Source organism: Heloderma suspectum, chromosome 3 (assembly GCF_057233095.1).
Source record: "Heloderma suspectum isolate Gila_16-S chromosome 3, 16-S_ref, whole genome shotgun sequence".
NCBI lineage: Eukaryota > Metazoa > Chordata > Lepidosauria > Squamata > Helodermatidae > Heloderma > Heloderma suspectum.
In genome coordinates this window covers 167,671,350-167,688,822 of record NC_139460.1, presented here as the reverse complement: position 1 = coordinate 167,688,822, position 17,473 = coordinate 167,671,350, and the positions used below count along the sequence as shown (strand labels likewise).

The following is a 17,473-nucleotide window of genomic DNA, read 5'->3' as shown; positions in this document are numbered from 1 at the left end:
TCTCAGGGAGGCCGAATGCCAGCGCATTCGGCCCCCCGAAATTGGTGGCGAAACGGCCCGCCACCCCCCCGGGGACGGGACTTACCTTGGGCAGATCTTCCTGGCAGCGGCGGCTCCGGTTTGGCAGCCGGTCTTTTGACCGGCTGCCACTGCCACCATTTCCAGGTTTAAAAAAAAAAAAGAAACGTGATAGGCTACATAAAGATTTACGTAGCCTATCACGGCTATATTTTAAAAAAACACCGTGATAGGCTACGTAAATGTTTACGTAGCCTATCACGGCTGACTTAAAACTAAAACCAAAAAAACGCGCGTACGCAAATGGCGGCGCCCATGGGCGCCGCCATTTGCGTTCCTTATTTTGGCACGTCTTAGTCTACGTAAACATTTACGTAGACTAAGATGGCGAAAATAAGGGGAACGAAATAGCGTAGATGCTGCGCTATTTGTGAGCGCCTCCCCCCCGCAAGGATTCTGGGGGGAGGGACGGAACGCCCCCCCCACACCATCAGCATAATCCCCGAAAGGTGATTTTCGTACATCCCTCGTCCACAGTTCAGGTGCACAAGCAGGCGCAGTGTTCCAGAGGGAAAGGGAAGATGACAGCACGGCTACCATACGGCCCCAGGGGAAACCTGAGCGGTTGCGTGGAGGCAGTGGCCGCTTCCTCGGGCTCACCCTCTCTCTGGCATGCTTCTGGGGGCAGGCAAAGAAGCCCGCAAGCACGAAAGGGCAGTAGCCACTCCTACTGCTCTCTCTTAGTTACCCGTTGTGGGCACGGCCTGCAGTACTGCCTAGCGCGCGAGAGCAGTCGCCTCTGCCCCCTCGCGCACCTCCTCTGGATGGCGCAGCACCCGGGGCCGGCCATGCCAGGCGCAGCCCGCTCATCCCCCCCTTGCTGACCTGAACTCTCCCTGCGGGCACCAGCGGGGATTCCGCCCGGGCAACGGAATCCTCCCCTGGGGGCCCCGGAGAGACGCGGCGAGCGCGGAGCGGCGGTGACGCGGCCCGCGGGAGCAGCCGCTGCCTCCCCGCGGTGGCTCAGCTTTCTTTCGGCGGCAAACCCCGGGCAAGCGGCGCTGGCCGCTGCCTCCGCCTGCTCGCCCCTCTCCGCCCGGCAATGCAGCAGGAGGGCTCGGGCTTAGCAGGGCTGTCCAGAGGGAGGGCGAAAGGAGCGCGGGGCCAACGAGGCGAGGCAGCCGGCGGACGCGCGAGGGAGCGGAAGGCGGCTGCCCGGTGGAGGAGGAGGAGGAGGAGGAGCGGCGGTGGCGGCGGTGGCGGCGGCCACTTCGCCCGCTCGCGCGCCCGCCGACACGGGGGCGCGCGTGGGCCTGGGCTGGCTGCGCCGCTGCCCGCGCCGAGCCACTCCGAGGAAGAGCGCCGCGAGGGCGGGAGATGAGGCAGCCGCTCTTTTTAAGGCCCATCCCCGTAACATCCCTGCGGCAGCCGCCGCGGCGCAGCAGTCTCCGCGGGGGCAGCAGCGGGCGGAGCCGCCAAGGACCACGGAGACGCGACGGCTCTATGGCCCTGCGCAGAAACGGAAACGGGGGGACGCTTCTACGCCTTGGCGTCAGAAGCCGCCTAGCTTCCGGGAGCGTGCGAGCGGGGGAGCGGGGGGCGGGGCTTTCTGGTTTGGCCGGAGGCGGGGCTGAGGCCTCCTCTGCGCCGCCCGGGCCTCCCCCCCTTGGGCGCGCAGTCACCCCCCCCCGCGTAGTTTTCCTAAAGCTGTTCTCGGTGGGACGGGAACTCACCCCCCCATTTCCCCCCCTCGCGCGAGAGGAACTTTGTGAGGAAGAAGAGGAGCCATGGCTGACAGAACAGCCTCGACCCTCTCCGAGTCAGGCTGGTGAGTAAGCTGCGGGGAGGGGCTCGGCTCGGGGGTGCTGTTCGCTGGTCCCCCCCCCCCCGGTTGCTTGCAGAGCTCTTCATGGCTCGTGTGCTCGGAGCTTCTTGCCGCTTTCACTTGGGAGTGGGGAGAAGAGTTGCAGCCTTTCCTTCCAGGCCTTCTGCGTGGCTCACTATCATCATCATCATCATCTAGTTCTCGCTCATAGAGTTAACCAATTAAAACATTTTTTTTAAAAAAGACGCAGGGTACCTGAAAAGGCGAACCAATTTCTTGTGGCAGAAGCCGGGGCATTCTAAACCGAAGGACAAGGATGTCCATTGGAAACAACGGCAGCCGCCAGAAGGCCCATAGGAAATAATGGGGGTCGAGATTGTCTGTTGGCACTTGTCTAATTGGGCTCCATTGACATGAAATGCGAGCCACAAATGAGCTACCAATAAATCAAGGGATGGATCCTCAGAGGAAATGGAATGGCTTAGATTGCTCCATTGGTTTTAAATCATAGAATAGTAGGGCTGGAAGGGGCCTATAAGACCATCGCGTCCAGTCCCCTGATCAGAGCGGGAATCCAAGTCAAAGCATCAAATGGTAATTTTGATGTGTGCTTCAATATGATTTTAAGATATTTCAGTTACGGAAATAGAAATGGTTTGATCTACTCTTTCTGTTTAATAATTTTAAATGATACAACTGATGTTAAAGTCAGCTTAGAAGCCCCTTAAATAAATCATGTTAACCATGCTGGCAGGGTGAGAAGATGGGGAAAGCAGTGACAGACTGAAATGGCAGCCCCTGGGAGCAGAATGATAGGGCTGGGACAGAGATGTTTTGGTCCCTGGGACTGAGGTGATGGTCCTGGGACTGGAGTTATGGCTCCCACGACTGAAATGACAGGTCTGGAAGCCATGTATATCTAGGCACAGTGGTTCATAAATTCATCACATAAGTAAGACTTTGGTTTATTTCTTCCATAATATAATAAATTTAACTTTGTAATGCAGCCAGGTATTAACACATATCTTTCCAGTCAAATTAGATCAGTGAGACTAACACTCATAGGCAAACATGTTAGTTAAAGTACAGTAAACTTTTCAACCCTTCCACCCCGTCCAGGTACATCATCTGCACACATTATTTTAACATATTTCAGGAGTGAATGTTTTCCAAAACTGCTAGTGACAGCAAGTAGTGTTTTGTGACAGCCCCCCGCCCCCCTAAGGACTTGCTTTACTTCCTAATAGTATGCACACTTTTTGCAAATGAAATATATTGCAAATTTTATGTTGTTTCATAGTAGGAAAGCAGCATGATGCCACTTTCTGCAGCTGCAACAAAACACTATGCAGTCTTTGCGTGGCGTTGCCTTTGCATGCATCTTCTGTACATCGACCATCTGTTGATTTCTTTATTTGTGAATGGCAGAAGGTATTGAGGGAGTGTTTCCTCCTCAATCCTAAGACGAAGATTTTGGTACAATTTTATGAAGGAGCCAACACATTGTATTTCATTTTCCTACACTTGCAGTTCCTGTGCAGACTTACATTTACTGCTATCTATGTTTCCTGTCTGTGGTACCATATTCTTGTCCTGTAACTAAATAAACTTATTTGCCTGTAAGCAGATGTAAAGACACAGGCAGTGTCTTTTGTCAGTCACAAATAATGAAATCAGGAGATGCACAATATTTGCATATGTTTTAAACAAAAGCAACTTCTCCTTCAAAGAAGGAATTGTTTCATTGGGAGAAAGTTGTATCAGGCTTCTGCCTGCCATCAAGCACCATTAAACCTCCAATGTGTTGTCACTAGTGGGGAGCAGTTCAAGTAATTTTGGTGTCACAGGACTAAAGCTGTTATCGTTTGATAAAATATCCACTCCCAAAAGATGTATGTACAGAACACAAAATGGGGAGACGGGTAGTATTTTGAATTTCCTCCCATCGTTGTTAACCACACAGTTTAATTTTATGGTGAAAAATGTTGATTCATGTGCATAGGTTATACGCTGTCAGATATTTATGGTCATGTAAGAGAAATGTTTAGACCAATACTTCTCTGATAAACTTAAGCTCATTAATTGCATTCGTAGATCACAAAATCAGTCATGAGCCCATCATGGCACAACCGGAAGCCTGTTGTTCCATTCCTAGCTCTTTTATCTCAGACTCAGGGCCATCAGCTCAGTCTCAGACCTGTCATGACAGTTGCACGGGCCGTCATCCCAGACCTGTCATCCCAGTCCCAGGGACCATCATTACAGTTCAAGGCCTGTCATTCAACTCCTAGGGTCCATAATCTCATTCTCTTCCCAGTCCTGTCATTTCAGTGCCAGGAGCTGCCATTCCAGTCCCAGGCGTGTCATTCTACTTGCAGCTGCTCTCACTTCAGTCCCAGGAGCCCCCAGGAGCTGTCATCTCAGTCCCAGAGGTTGTAACACCAATCCCAACCTTGTCATGACAGGCCCAGGGGCATCACACAAGTCCTGATTGTCATGACAGTTCCAGGCCTGCCATCTCCATCCCAGGGGCCCAGGACCCATCACCACAGTCCTAGGGTCTGTCATTTCAGGTGCTGTTATCTGACTCCCACGTACCCTAGGGACTGTCATTCCAATCTCTCATGGTCTGTCATTGCTGTTCCCATCTTCTCTCCCTATCAGTGTGGTTAATATGATTAATTACTTAATTACTTAATTAAGAGACTTCTAAGCTGCCTTTAACATCAAATTTAACATTTAAAATTACAAAACAGAAAAACCAAGACAGTTTCTATCACTGTTACTGAAATATCTTAAAATCATATTAAAGCAAAGATTAAATTTAACATTTAAAATAATAAAACAGATGAAGCAATCTAAGCCATTTCATTTCAATTTCTGTGGCCCATTCCATTTCTTTTGAGAATCCTGTCCTTGCTCTATTTCTAGGTTCTTTGTAGCTTGCAGAAATTTCAGTGGAGCCCAGTCAGGTCAATAGACAATCTCAACTCCCATTATTTCCTATGGCCCTTCCAATAGGTGCCATTGTTTCCAATGGATATCCTTGCCCTTGGTTTTAATCACTCCTGCAGAAAGTTTCATCAGATTGTTGGTATCCCAAGTTGGCAGATACGCATACACATGCCTAGAGTATTAGTAGTTGTCTCAGTAGTAGTGCATGTTATATAGCAGCATCAGTGTAGGTGGCAGTATATGGATAATGCAAGTGGGGAAAAGGTACAGCTTTCTGTCAAGGAATTACAACTTAATTTTTTACAGCAAGGGGGCAGCAGCAGAGGGAGGGAAAGAAAGGGGAAGGACAGGGATTATATTGGGTGAATATTTTTAAATGCAGTATCTGGGCTATTTTCAGCTGGGCTGATCAGTTTTGCAAACAGGTTTACAAAAGTTACTAGCTCATGTGCACTTTTACAAGCCTGCCTGCCCACACATGTTTATGTTAGTCATTTGTGGGCTAAAAGATGCAGCTTGTAAATCTTCTTTGGGACTGATTTTTATTCATCTGAAGAAACCAGGTGAGTGGCTGTGTACAACCTAAACTTATATGGTGCTTTAGATGTCCAAGTGATTTGCACACCTAAGCATCTTATCTTGAATTGCACAGTTCTCTGCTCATGTTCGTCTCCCATGTCCAGTACAGAAATCCCTTTCTCCAAGTTCTCTGCAGTTTGTGTTTGTGTGAACTCTGGGAAGGGTGTCTATATGCTGGGCAAGGAAAGTTGCCCTAGGAAATGAGTGAGGGGATCTGTGGACTCCTGTGCTTAATAGTACTTATCACTTTAGAATGTTGAGTTTCCCATACATCATCTCAGTTACTCCTAGGCCTGGTTCACATGTAACGTGATATTGTAGGTTAAACAATCCAGAGTTAACTCAACAACAGATCATAGGCTAACTCTGGGTTGTTTAACCCCGAACAACCCAGAGTGTCTGGGTTTGGATGTCACATTAACAACCTACAAATGGAACAATCGGCAGTTGTTAATTGAAAGTGGAAGTGAGGAGCATGTTGGACACAACTCTCTCGCTTGTTCCTGCTCGTGCCTGGCAATCATGGGTTAATTAACCCACAGTATCTCATTATATGAGAGCTGAGTCCTAGTTACAGCGGCTCTGTATTGTTCTATATTGCATATGTGGCAGCTGAGGAAGAGAGGCTTGCTTAAGGCCATTTAATGAATTGTGAGAGAAACAAGGCATGAACTAGGTATTACCTGATTCACAGCTCAGGCTCTTAGCTGCTGTTCTACATTATCTCTCAGTGACAGGGTTCAGTTACTCATAAGAACACGCTTCTCACCAAAAGTTGTTTTGTTGGCCTGAAAAGCAGTCTTTTGTTTAATCACTTGTCTGATCAAAAAGATGACCAGGAATTCCAGGCAGGTGACTGCATCGAATTCCCCCCAGAAAAGTGAGTGGGCTGGCAAAGGAAGAAGCGTGCTCTCTCCTTCCATAGTTAGCCTGTTCAGCTTCCCAGCTGGCTGTGGAGGAAGGGGCTTCAGTTCTACTGCGGTCAGTATGAAACTGCTGAAGGAGAAACAGTGCTGTTTCCCCACTATCCTGCTGCTGTCCTTGCCTACAAAACTTTACTAGCCTGCTTTTTACTCATAGGAGGGCTCCCTCTTATGAGTAAAAAGCAGGCTAGTAAAAAAAAGAAGTAGCAAGACTGCTGTAAAAATTAGGCTGAAACTGTTGAGAAGTCTTAAAGCTATTTGTTATGCAGTAGGAAATGAAGGTGCTTATTACTCCTTGGAGGTCTTTGGATTCACAGTTGGTCCTTAAGGTCCTCTCAGTGAAAATATTGTTTCCCACCGTTTTTCTGTTGATCCAGTATGTGCTGAAGGTAGCTTGGCAAGGGGAATACGCTTGAAGAACTTTGCACAACTCAGTAGGAGATCTAGGGGTTATGCTGTATTTGTAGGATTTTGTTACAACGTAATACTTTTCACCTTTGTCAGGTGTACCCTCCGGTTATACCAATTAATTACACAACATGGATTAGTTAAATGCTATATTTAGGGTTCTATGAATCTTTAATAATTCAGAGGAGTTGTTCAGCCCATACTATGGGCTGGGTGGTTTGGTTGGCTAGTTTACAAGTGTGCTAAAACATGTTAGTTTACTGATATGAAGCAAGGTTATTTCCTGTTAGTTATTAAATATTTGGAGTGGGGGAAGGTATAGGCAAGCCTAAATGTCTTTCCCTCCATAAGGAGTTCAGGGACCAGTACTGTGGAGAAGAAAAAAATGATTAAGCTACAGCGATCATTTAGCAGTTTTATTTACTACTTTTAATTAAAATAAAATAATGGATATTGTAAAAGGCTGTTGTAAGCTTTTATTGTAATGTGTGTGGGAAGCATACCCATTTTACTTGAATTAATGTTTTTTTTAAAAAAAATTAAGAATCCCCAAATTATGCCTGGGTTTAATAGTCAAAAACTATTTCTGCTATCCAGCAAAAATATAGTAAAAGTGTATCTGAATACAAATGAAGTGCTTTTCAGTTTCTACCCAGTAAGTGGCAGCCTGCAGTTCCTACATAAATAAGCAGAAAGGTTAATAATGCAAATGGCATTGTTTCCCATAAACCTGTGTCCCCTGCAGGTCTCTTTCTGAAAGTTAAAAATGCCCCTCCCCAGTCTTTGCAGGCCCTAACACAGCAAGCATCTGTTCTCAAAACCAGGGTTAAAAAAGCTAGGAGATGCAGTCTTTCCCTCTCTCCCAAAGAAATCCACTCCACATTTTTCTTTCTTCACTGCAGCAGTTCTCCTTTCTTTCTGGTGTGGTGTGGAAAGTGGGTGTGAGAGACTGAAGCCAGTCATAGCTGGGGCTAGGGAACTAGGAGAGGTTGAGGGATCAATCATTTTACAAAGCAAAACTTCTGGTTCTTTAAATAAATGTATTCATGGATCACTGCCTTGTTGTGGCGAAGGGGCTTGTGTAACTCAGTGAAGCCATAAGCTATGCCGTGCAGGGCCATCCAAGATGGACAGGTCATGGCGGAGAGTTCTGACAAAATGTGGTCCACTGGAGAAGGAAATGGCAACCCACTCCAGTATTCTTGCCAAGAAAACCCCATGGAACGTATCACAAGGCTAAAAGATATGATGCCGGAAGATGAGCCCCTCAGGTCGGAAGGTGTCCAATATACTACTGGGGAAGAGCAGAGGGAATTTCCAAGTAGCGCCAGAAAGAGTGAAGCGGCTGGGCCAAAGCCGAAAGGACACTCAGCTGTGGATGTGTCTGGTGGTGAAAAGAAAGTCCGATGCTGTAAAGAACAATATTGTTTAGGAACCTGGAATGTAAGATCAACGAATCAAGGTAAACTGGAGGTGGTCAAACATGAGATGGCAAGATTGAACATCGACATCTTGGGAATCAGCGAACTAAAATGGACAAGCATGGGCGAATTTAAGTCAGGTGACCATTATATCTACTACTGTGGGCAAGAATTCCTTAGAAGAAATGGAGTAGCACTCCTAGTCAACAAAAGGGTGGGAAAAGCAGTACTGGGGTACAATCTCAAAAACGATAGCATGATCTCAGTACGAATCCAAGGCAAACCATTCAACATCACAGTAATTCATGTCTGTGCCCCAACCACCGATGCCGAAGAAGCTGAGGTTCATCAGTTCTATGAAGACCTACAACACCATCTAGAACTAACACCAAAAAAAGATGTCCTCTTCATCATAGGGGATTGGAATGCTAAAGTATGAAGTCATGAAATCACTGGGATAACAGGCAAGCATGACCTTGGTGTCCAAAACGAAGCAGGACAAAGGCTAATAGAGATTTGCCAAGAGAACACGCTGATCATAGCAAACACTCTTTTCCAACAGCACAAGAGGCGACTCTACACATGGACATCACCAGATGGTCAATATGGAAATCAGATTGATTATGTCCTTTGCAGCCAAAGATGGAGAAGCTCTATACAGTCAGTAAAAACAAGACCTGGAGCTGACTGTGGCTCAGATCATGAGCTGCTTCTTATTGCAAAATTTCAGCTTAAATTGACGAACGTAGGGAAAACCACTAAACCATTCAGGTCTGACCTAAATCATATCCCTTATGAATATACAGTGGAGGTGAGGAATAGATTTAAGAGATTAGACCTGATAGACAGAGTGCCTGAGAAACTATGGATGGAGGTCCGTAACATTGTTCAGGAGGCAGAAAACTAAATCCATCCCAAAGAAAAAGAAATGCAAGAAAGCAAAGTGGCTGTCTGATGTGGCTTTACAAGTAGCTGAGGAAAGAAGGGAAGTGAAAAGCACGGGAGAAAGGGGAAGATATACCCAAATGAATGCAGATTTCCAGAGAATAGCAAGGAGAGACAAGAAGGCCTTCTTAAATGAACAATGCAAAGAAATCGGGGAAAACAACAGAATGGGAAAGAGTAGAGATCTCTTCAAGAAAATTGGAGATCTCAAGGGAACGTTTTGTGCAAAGACGGGCATGATAAAGGACAAAGAAGGCAGGGACCTAACAGAAGCAGTTGAGATTAAGAATACTCAGAAGAACTATACAGGAAAGATCTTAATGTCCCTGATGGCGATGCGGTCACTGAACTTGAGCCGGACATCCTAGAGAGTGAAGTCAAGTGGGCCTTAGGAAGCATTAGTAACAACAAAGCTAGCGGAGATGACAGTATTCAAGCTGAGCTATTTAAGATCCTAAAAGATGATGCTGTTAAAGTGCTGCACTCAATATGCCAACAAATTTGGAACGCTCAACAATGACTGGAAAAGGTCAGTTTACATTCCATTTCCAAAGAAGGGCAATGCCAAAGAGTGTTCAAACTACTGTACAATTGCGCTCATTTCACATGCCAGCAAGGTTATGCCCAAAATCCTACAAGATAGGCTTCAGCAGTACCTGAAGTACTTTGTACCGGAAGTACAAGCTGGGTTTCGAAGAGGCAGAGGAACTAGAGATCAAATGGCCAACATTCGCTGGATCATGGAGAAAGCAAGAGAATTCCAGAAAAACGTCTATTTCTGCTTCATTGACTACGCTAAAACCTTTGATTGTGTGGATCACAACAAACTGTGGCAAATTCTGAAAGAGATAGGAGTAGCAGACCCCCTTACCTGTCTCCTGAGAAACCTGTACGAGGGTCAAGAAGCAACAGTAAGAACCGGACATGGAACAACCGATTGGTTCAAAATTGGGAAAGGAGTACGACGAGGTTGTATATTGTCGCCCTGCTTATTTAACTTATATGCAGAGTACATCATGAGAAACACCGGGTTGGATGAATCACAGGTCGGAATTAAGATTGCTGGGAGAATTATCAACAACCTCAGATAGGCAGACGAGAAGACTCTTACGAGTCCCCTGGACTGCAAGGAGGTCAAATCAGTCCATACTAAAGGAAATCAACCCTGAGTGCTCATTGGAAGGACAGATACTGAAGCTGAAGCTCAAATATTTTGGCCACCTAATTCGAAGAGAAAACTCTCTGGAAAAGACCCTGATGCTGGGAAAGACTGAAGGCAAAAGGAGAAGGGGACGGCAGAGGATGAGATGGCTAGATAGCATCACCGATGCAATGAATATGAACTTGAGCACACTCCGGGAGAGAGCGCAGGACAGGAAGGCCTGGCGTGCTATGGTCAATGGGGTCACGAAGAGTCAGACACGACTAAACGACTGAACAACAAAACCCCCCCACCCTAATGGCAGAAAGCGAAGAGGATCTAAAGAGCCTCTTGTTGAGGGTGAAAGTGGAGAGTGCAAAAGCTGGTTTGAAACTCAACATTAACAAAACAAAGATCATGGCATCTGGCCCCATCACTTCCAGGCATATAGAAGGGGAAGAAATGGAAGCAGTGACAGATTTTATTTTCTTGGGCTCCAAGATCATGGCAGACGGTGACTGTGGCCATGAAATTAAAAGACGCTTGCTCCTTGGGAGAAAAGCTATGGCAAACCTAGACAGCATAGGAAGAAGCAGAGACATCACCTTGCCGACAAAGGTCCGTCTAATCAAAGCTATGGTTTTCCCAGTAGCAACGTATGGCTGTGAGAGCTGCACTATAAGGAAGGCTGAGCGCCGAAGAATCGATGCTTTCTTGTTGTGGTGCTGGAGAAGACTCTTACGAGTCCCCTGGACTGCAAGGAGGTCAAATCAGTCCATCCTAAAGGAAATCAACCCTGAGTGCTCATTGGAAGGACAGATACTGAAGCTGAAGCTCCAATATTTTGGCCACCTAATGCGAAGAGAAAACTTCCTGGAAAAGACCCTGATGCTGGGAAAGATTGAAGGCAAAAGGAGAAGGGGACAGCAGAGGATGAGATGGCTAGGTAGCATCACTGATGCAATGAATATGGACTTGAGCACACTCCGGGAGAGAGCGCAGGACAGGAAGTCCTGGCATGCTATGGTCCATGGGGTCATGAAGAGTCGGACACGACTGAACAACTGAACAACAACAACAACTGTTCTTTAGTTCTGAATGGCATCAAGCAAGGGTTTTTTCCCCCACATTCTCCTCCCTTCCTGGGAATGCTGCAGATCTGATTGGTAGGCTGAGTAGAAGACACATAATATTCAGTTTCTCTCTGGTGTTGCTCAGTTCATTTCTCTCCCTCTCCATATACTTTCTCAATGTAGTATCTTTTGCTCCCCTCTCCAATCACTATCCTCATAGAACTTAGCAGCTGTACTTCACCCCTGAGAATATAATCCTGAGAATATAATATAAAGAACAGACTCTCTCCCAATAATCTACTTCAGGTTTTTCTGGCAGCCTGCTTTAGCCACTGTAGTGTAATCTCCCTCCCTGAGCACTTTTGCTCCCCGAGATCAAAGACTTTCTTGCTCCTGGCCTTTTGGCAAGTGGGTTTGTTGAAGACTGGCTCTGTTAGTTTTACATGCTGTATAAAGATCTGAAAAGTTTTTTTTTCAAAAGCCAAAGGTATAAAATAAAACACAGAATATGGCTTAAATATTCAGTTAAATGCAAAGCTTTATTTGGAGATTATTTTTATTGGAATATTTATAAATATTTGAAGGTATGAATTGCCCTTACATCTAAGGGGTGTGGGGAGAGAGGGAAGGCACGGACATCTGTTAACATACTAACTTTAGCAGCCCAACGTGTACATTTGGAAAGATCTGTATATCTGTTTATGAACCATCTCTCATGTTCTCTTCACACATTCACTCAATACAAAGGAGAGTGGGCTTGCACCTGTTAGCCCTCCCCCCAGCCTCACCGTGGTGCGATTGGATTCTATGTGCATGCAGCTGTATTCACAGCCAGGAACCTCTGCTCATGCCAGTGTTCCTGATGATGTTTATGATCCCTTTGTATGTACAGCCTGTTCTTTTTACTGGAAGTGCAGAGGTCTGGGGCAGAGTCACCAGATGCAATATATGTCGGGTGAAGCCAATGCCACATTCCAGCTGCCCAGTGTGTATTGATGGAACGTGTAGATGGAACATGACAAAGGAGCTATAATTATCTGAAAAGGGTAATTACAACTTCAAAACTGTCCAGTTAACATTCATTATATTACTAGCTCATTTTAGGAAAAATGCATTTTAAGAAAAGTAAAACTTTCCAGTAAAAGTTTTCTGCCCCACATAACTGACAAATTGACATGAAGTTTCTGATGATTGTAAATGTATATGTGCCTGACAAGCTTTAACACAGCTAGAGATATGCATGGTATAAGAGGACAATATGTTCTTTCAGAGAGCAACAAACTTTCATTGATTTGTGAATATTTCACTGTATAAATCAGTCACCTAAACAGTAGACTTCAGAATGATTACTTCACCCAGTCTTGTAAATAATGATCTAGAGTAGGGGTGGGGAACCTTTTTTAGTCCAAGACCAATCTGGGAAATGTTTCAAGGACTGCATTTCATCAGTGGGTGGGGCCTAAGGCAAAGTGGGTGTGGCAAAAATGTGTTAACAATTTTAAGCCAATCAGAAGTAAGCAGGAATGAATCCCTCAGTATTTTCAAATAGCATCCCAGATAACAAGCCTCAGCGTATCTACTCAAAAGGAAGCAGGACACGACTCAAAAGGAAGCAGGACTGAATCATTCAGCAGCTTTTTCCCCAAGCCCTGCCCCCTCTCTCTGGCAGGAAAAGTTTTTTTCTACAATCGGCTGCTGATCAGAGATAAAGCTTTCCTGGAGATAAGAGCTTCGAGAAAGGGAGCCATTAAGATGGTGCACCCAACTGCTAATTATTTTTCTGATTTTCTAGCCAAGGCTACTGGAATCAGAAGTGGAGGATATCTCAGTATTGGTTAGAACAACAGAGCCTCCACTGTGCTTTTACTGAACACAGATTCGCAGTCTCTTAGGCTGTGTCTTCCTAACAACTTCTACTTAGGAGGCCAGATATGCTGTCAGATATGCTCAAATCATCCTCTCTGCAAGGAATTCTAGATATGCTCAGAAACCAAATACTCTTCACAAATAGGTAAGATGTAACTTCATAAGTTAGATTGTCTTTATTGGATTTATTTGGAATTCTGTGTATGTGGTTGTTGGCTTCTCTGAAATTGAATTTGGCCCATGGGTCGAAAAAGGTTCAAGACTCCTGCTGTAGAACACATTATCTTTTGGATTGTTATCTAGGATCACAATGGAAGATCCACCCCATGCTTGCACCAGTGAGCATGCCATATGGCTCTAGAGGGCTGTTTGGGGGTTTATTTGGCCCACGGGTTGGAGGTTCTGCACCCCTGCCATAAAACCTATTCAGGTGTTACCATACACCATTTCAGCTGAATTAACTTGTGTTGAATTGATTGTACGTGTATGTCTGCACGTATTTGCCGCAACATTACATGTGGAACTGTACCCTCAATAATCCAGGTGTTAGCTTGTGTGAGATCTCCTTCGTGTGGAGAATACCCATGGTTTCTTCTTTCTGCAGTGTGTATCATATGAGTTGCTTTTCCTGGCATTCAAAACTCCCACTCTAATCATAGATGTAACATTGAAGAGTGTCCAGTAGGTGCTGTAAAGATAGGAACATCTAGGAAACACCTTGCCTGCAAATGGGACTTTGTTTCATACTGTTGTTGCCACACTGGGGATTTTCTTTGTTGCCACAAGACTCTTCATTGTTTTTCCTTAAAAAAAAATTTTTCATAAGTAATTTAAAGTTGAATGCAAGCATCAGAGAAAATGCCTGGAAGTTGGATAAGGAAGTTAGATATGGATAAGTTTGCCTTTAAGTCCTCTTAATTTCAGTAAAGTGGTTCCAAGACTGCATTGAAGCCCTGAGGCTCTTTTGATTGGATGCCTGATAACCACCTCCAAATCATCCAGTTGCCTTTTTCTCAGAAGGCTCATTTTTACAAGAGGGCTTTGGCTATTGGGCTGTATAGAAATGTAATAAATAAATAAATAATAAATATGTTGTTTTTAAAAGCTCCATTGTTGGTTTTATGCTTTCTTCCTGCATGCAGGAAGCAAAACAGTGAAAGAATGAACACTGAGCTATAGAAAAAACCCTGCATGCAATGGCAAAATGTAATAAAAGTTGAAGGGTTGTTTAATATTACTGGCATGAAAAGAAGGTCAAAAGCTAGTCTTTCACCACCCTTATTGGGGCTTTCCTTCCCACCCACTCCCTTTCCCCCTCCCCACCTGCCAGCTTTACTGTCAGAATCCTTCAGAAAGAGTTCCAAAATCCATATTTATTAGGCCAACAAAAAGATCACAAAAAATGTGCAAGCTGTTAAGATATCCAGGTCTTTTCACAAGGCAAGCAGTTAAAAAAAGCAGGTTTGAAAGGTTGTGGTTGGGGAGGGGAGAGAGAATGGGACACAAACAAACAAACCCCTGACTTGATGGTGAAGTCACAGTGTCTGCATGTTCAGAGTCCCAAAATAAAGTGGGGGAGGAGGCATCTGCAGACATTCAGAGGAGCTGCCCTTAGGGTTGCTGGGACATCCCCCATTTTGAAAATACAAAATTCATGTTTCCATTAAGGCATTCAATCAAAGAAATCACCATTCCACTCAAATAAGAAAATAAACTAAAGCTAAGATAATGGCATTCCAGGTTAAATTCAACTTTTTGCTGGGACCTCCTGTCCTACAGAAAGTAAACTTTGGCTTACAGAACTGTTCCTGAAAGTGCCTCAGCTATGCTGGACACATTAAAGAAACGTTACTGAAGCTATTATCTGCCACTGGCAACAGGGCAAAGCTCACTAGGATAGCATTCAGGAACTAGAACAGTTCCCATTACTCCAGCAGCATTGGAGAATGTGAGACAAGGCTTTGCTCAACATACAAGTAATTGAAATGTATGCAAGTAGACGAGTACAGTATATATTAAATGTGCATACACCTGTGTATACTAATTCACCACATTTACATGAACACGTGAATAGGGCTCTAGTAATATCTACATTGGTTTATTGTAACAACTTTACATGAGGCTGCCTGGGAACATCAGCTGGTGTAGAATGCAGCAATGAGTTCTGACCAGAAGTCATTATTTTGGAGCGTGTAACTCATTGTTATATGCTGGCTTCGGATCTGTTTCTGGGCCCAATTCAAAGTGCTGGTTCTTATTTTTAAAGCCCTATACAGTTTAGGACCTTGATACCTAAAGAACCATCTCTTCCTACATGAACCTGCTTGTCCACTTAGGTCATAAGGAGAGGCTTAGTTGTTGGTAATATAGGATAGGACTTTCTCTATATAATACCTAGGTTATGGAACTCTTTGCCCCGGAAATCTTTTTGACGCCTATCCTGGTAGATTTTCAGCGCCATTTGAAAATCTTTATTTCAGCAGGCCTATGCCCTGTTTGATGTCTGTTCTTTTGGTTCTCCACCTGTTTTATCTGCATTGTTGCTTGCATTGTTATATTTTAATTGTTTTTAATATTTTAGTTGTGAGTTGCTTTGGGCAGCTCATGGGAACTGGAAAAGTTGTGTATAAAAGTTTAATAACACCTTTGCTTTTCGTTTGGGTACTACTCTGATAGCATATTTGGATTGTAGATTTCTTTGAGCACCTTCGATAGTGTAGGGCCTGTCTCACTGGCTTGAGTAATCTGGAGCATATGCTTTATGAGCACCTTAGTATGATATGCTCTGTTCACTTTATGATTCTGTTTGTAGAATTGTTGATTTAGCAAGGCAGGTTTTGGGGTAGGGTGGAGGCTGTTACGTTGTCCATTCTATCTTGCAGGGAACTGAGCTTGACATCCTTCCGTACTATTTCTCTATGCAATACTGTATCTATTTTGCCTACTCTGTACATTGTGTTTAAACTAATTGCCTAATCTTTTAAATTCAAATGGACATTTTTGACACTGCTGGTGAATGCTGCAATAAATTAATCTGAAAGAGTGCATGTCTCCCATGTGAGTTGCCCTTTGGATATACAAAGAAGCATTTTAGTGGCACTTACTATAATATCTGAAGCCATCTTCCATTAACTTGAGTGACCAGCTACATACTAGTGTTTTAACTATTGCTATTGTTTGGTGGCACTATTGCTCTCTTGCTTACATTTCATGTTACTCTTGTCTATAATGGTTTTTGTAAATAAGAGTGTTTTCTTTCTGTATCAACTGATACATTCTTAATTGTATCTTGCCTTAACGCATGATTGCTGCTGATGCTGCAATATGTTTTATTTTGTTTGTCATGGTGGAGCTTCTTGACAATAACTGGGGTGGGATGGTAGGTCAGAATGATCACAAACATTCCAGTTTCTCAGAAAACAAAATCGTCAGTTCACTTGCAATCCAGATTCTGTGAGGGAAAACAGTTCCATCCATTTGGTTGGGAATGGGTTAACTTCATACCAGCCCTAGGGGCCAGAGAATTTTTGTTGAGTGTGGTGAAAATTGGGAAGTGGTCTCTGGAAATAGCCAAGGTTTGGGGGAGTCCAGAGTCAAAATGGCTGGAAAAAGAGTGCAGAGTAGGTAGCATAGTAAGGGACAGGAATTTGAGGGAAGAATGGATAGGGGGGGAAAGTACAGGAGAGGTGTGTCTGTGTGTGTACAATGGATATTAGGGGTGAGACTCAGGAATGCTATGGAAGCAGGCCAGTAAGGTGGCTGGAAAAAGTTGAACAAAGTAAGCACTGGGATGAAAAACTGGTTCCCCTCAGGAAACCATGGGTGGAAGAGATATGGATTTGAAGAAAGGAGGAGCCAAGGCTCAACTATGTATTTTAAATAATTTCTGTTCCATCACTACAGTGATCTTCAGGGCAGGTGAAACTGATATAAAATACTAGAACAGTACAATCTAACAACCTTACACATAGAACAGAAATACGTAACCATATATATTATCTACCCATGAAAGGCCAAAGGGAGCAGGGCATTCTTATTATCCTGGTGCCTAAGGGGTGACAGTGTTGGGACCAGACATGTTTGGCTGTGAAGGAAATTCCACAGTTGGGGCACTGCCACAAGGTAGGCCCTGACCTGGTCATCACCTGTCTAACGTCCAAAGATTGGGGCACTTGGCTCTTAGAGCAGGGCCTCAGACAATAATCTTAGCAGAGAGGCAAGTTCATAAAGGAGAAGGCAGTCTCGTAGATACCCTGTCCCAGACTCTTTAGAGTAGAGGTGGGTAACTTGTGGCCCTCCAGATGTTTTGACCTGCAGCT

General features: G+C 44.6%; 1 protein-coding gene across 6 annotated transcripts in view; it reads left to right on the top strand.

The window, feature by feature from the left end:
• The first annotated feature begins 1,619 nt into the window (after nucleotides 1–1,619).
• TDRD3 (tudor domain containing 3) overlaps nucleotides 1,620–17,473 on the top strand; it is a 115,126-nt gene continuing 99,272 nt past the window's right edge. For 3 of the 6 annotated variants that reach the window (XM_084844866.1, XM_084844869.1, XM_084844865.1), the window contains exons 1-2: nucleotides 1,620–1,846; nucleotides 13,081–13,299. In XM_084844866.1, coding sequence (XP_084700992.1) covers nucleotides 13,220–13,299 — 80 coding nt within the window. In that variant the 5' untranslated portion in view covers nucleotides 1,620–1,846; nucleotides 13,081–13,219. The remainder of the gene's footprint in view (nucleotides 1,847–13,080; nucleotides 13,300–17,473) is intronic. The other 3 variants (XM_084844868.1, XM_084844870.1, XM_084844867.1) reach the window with 1 other exon arrangement.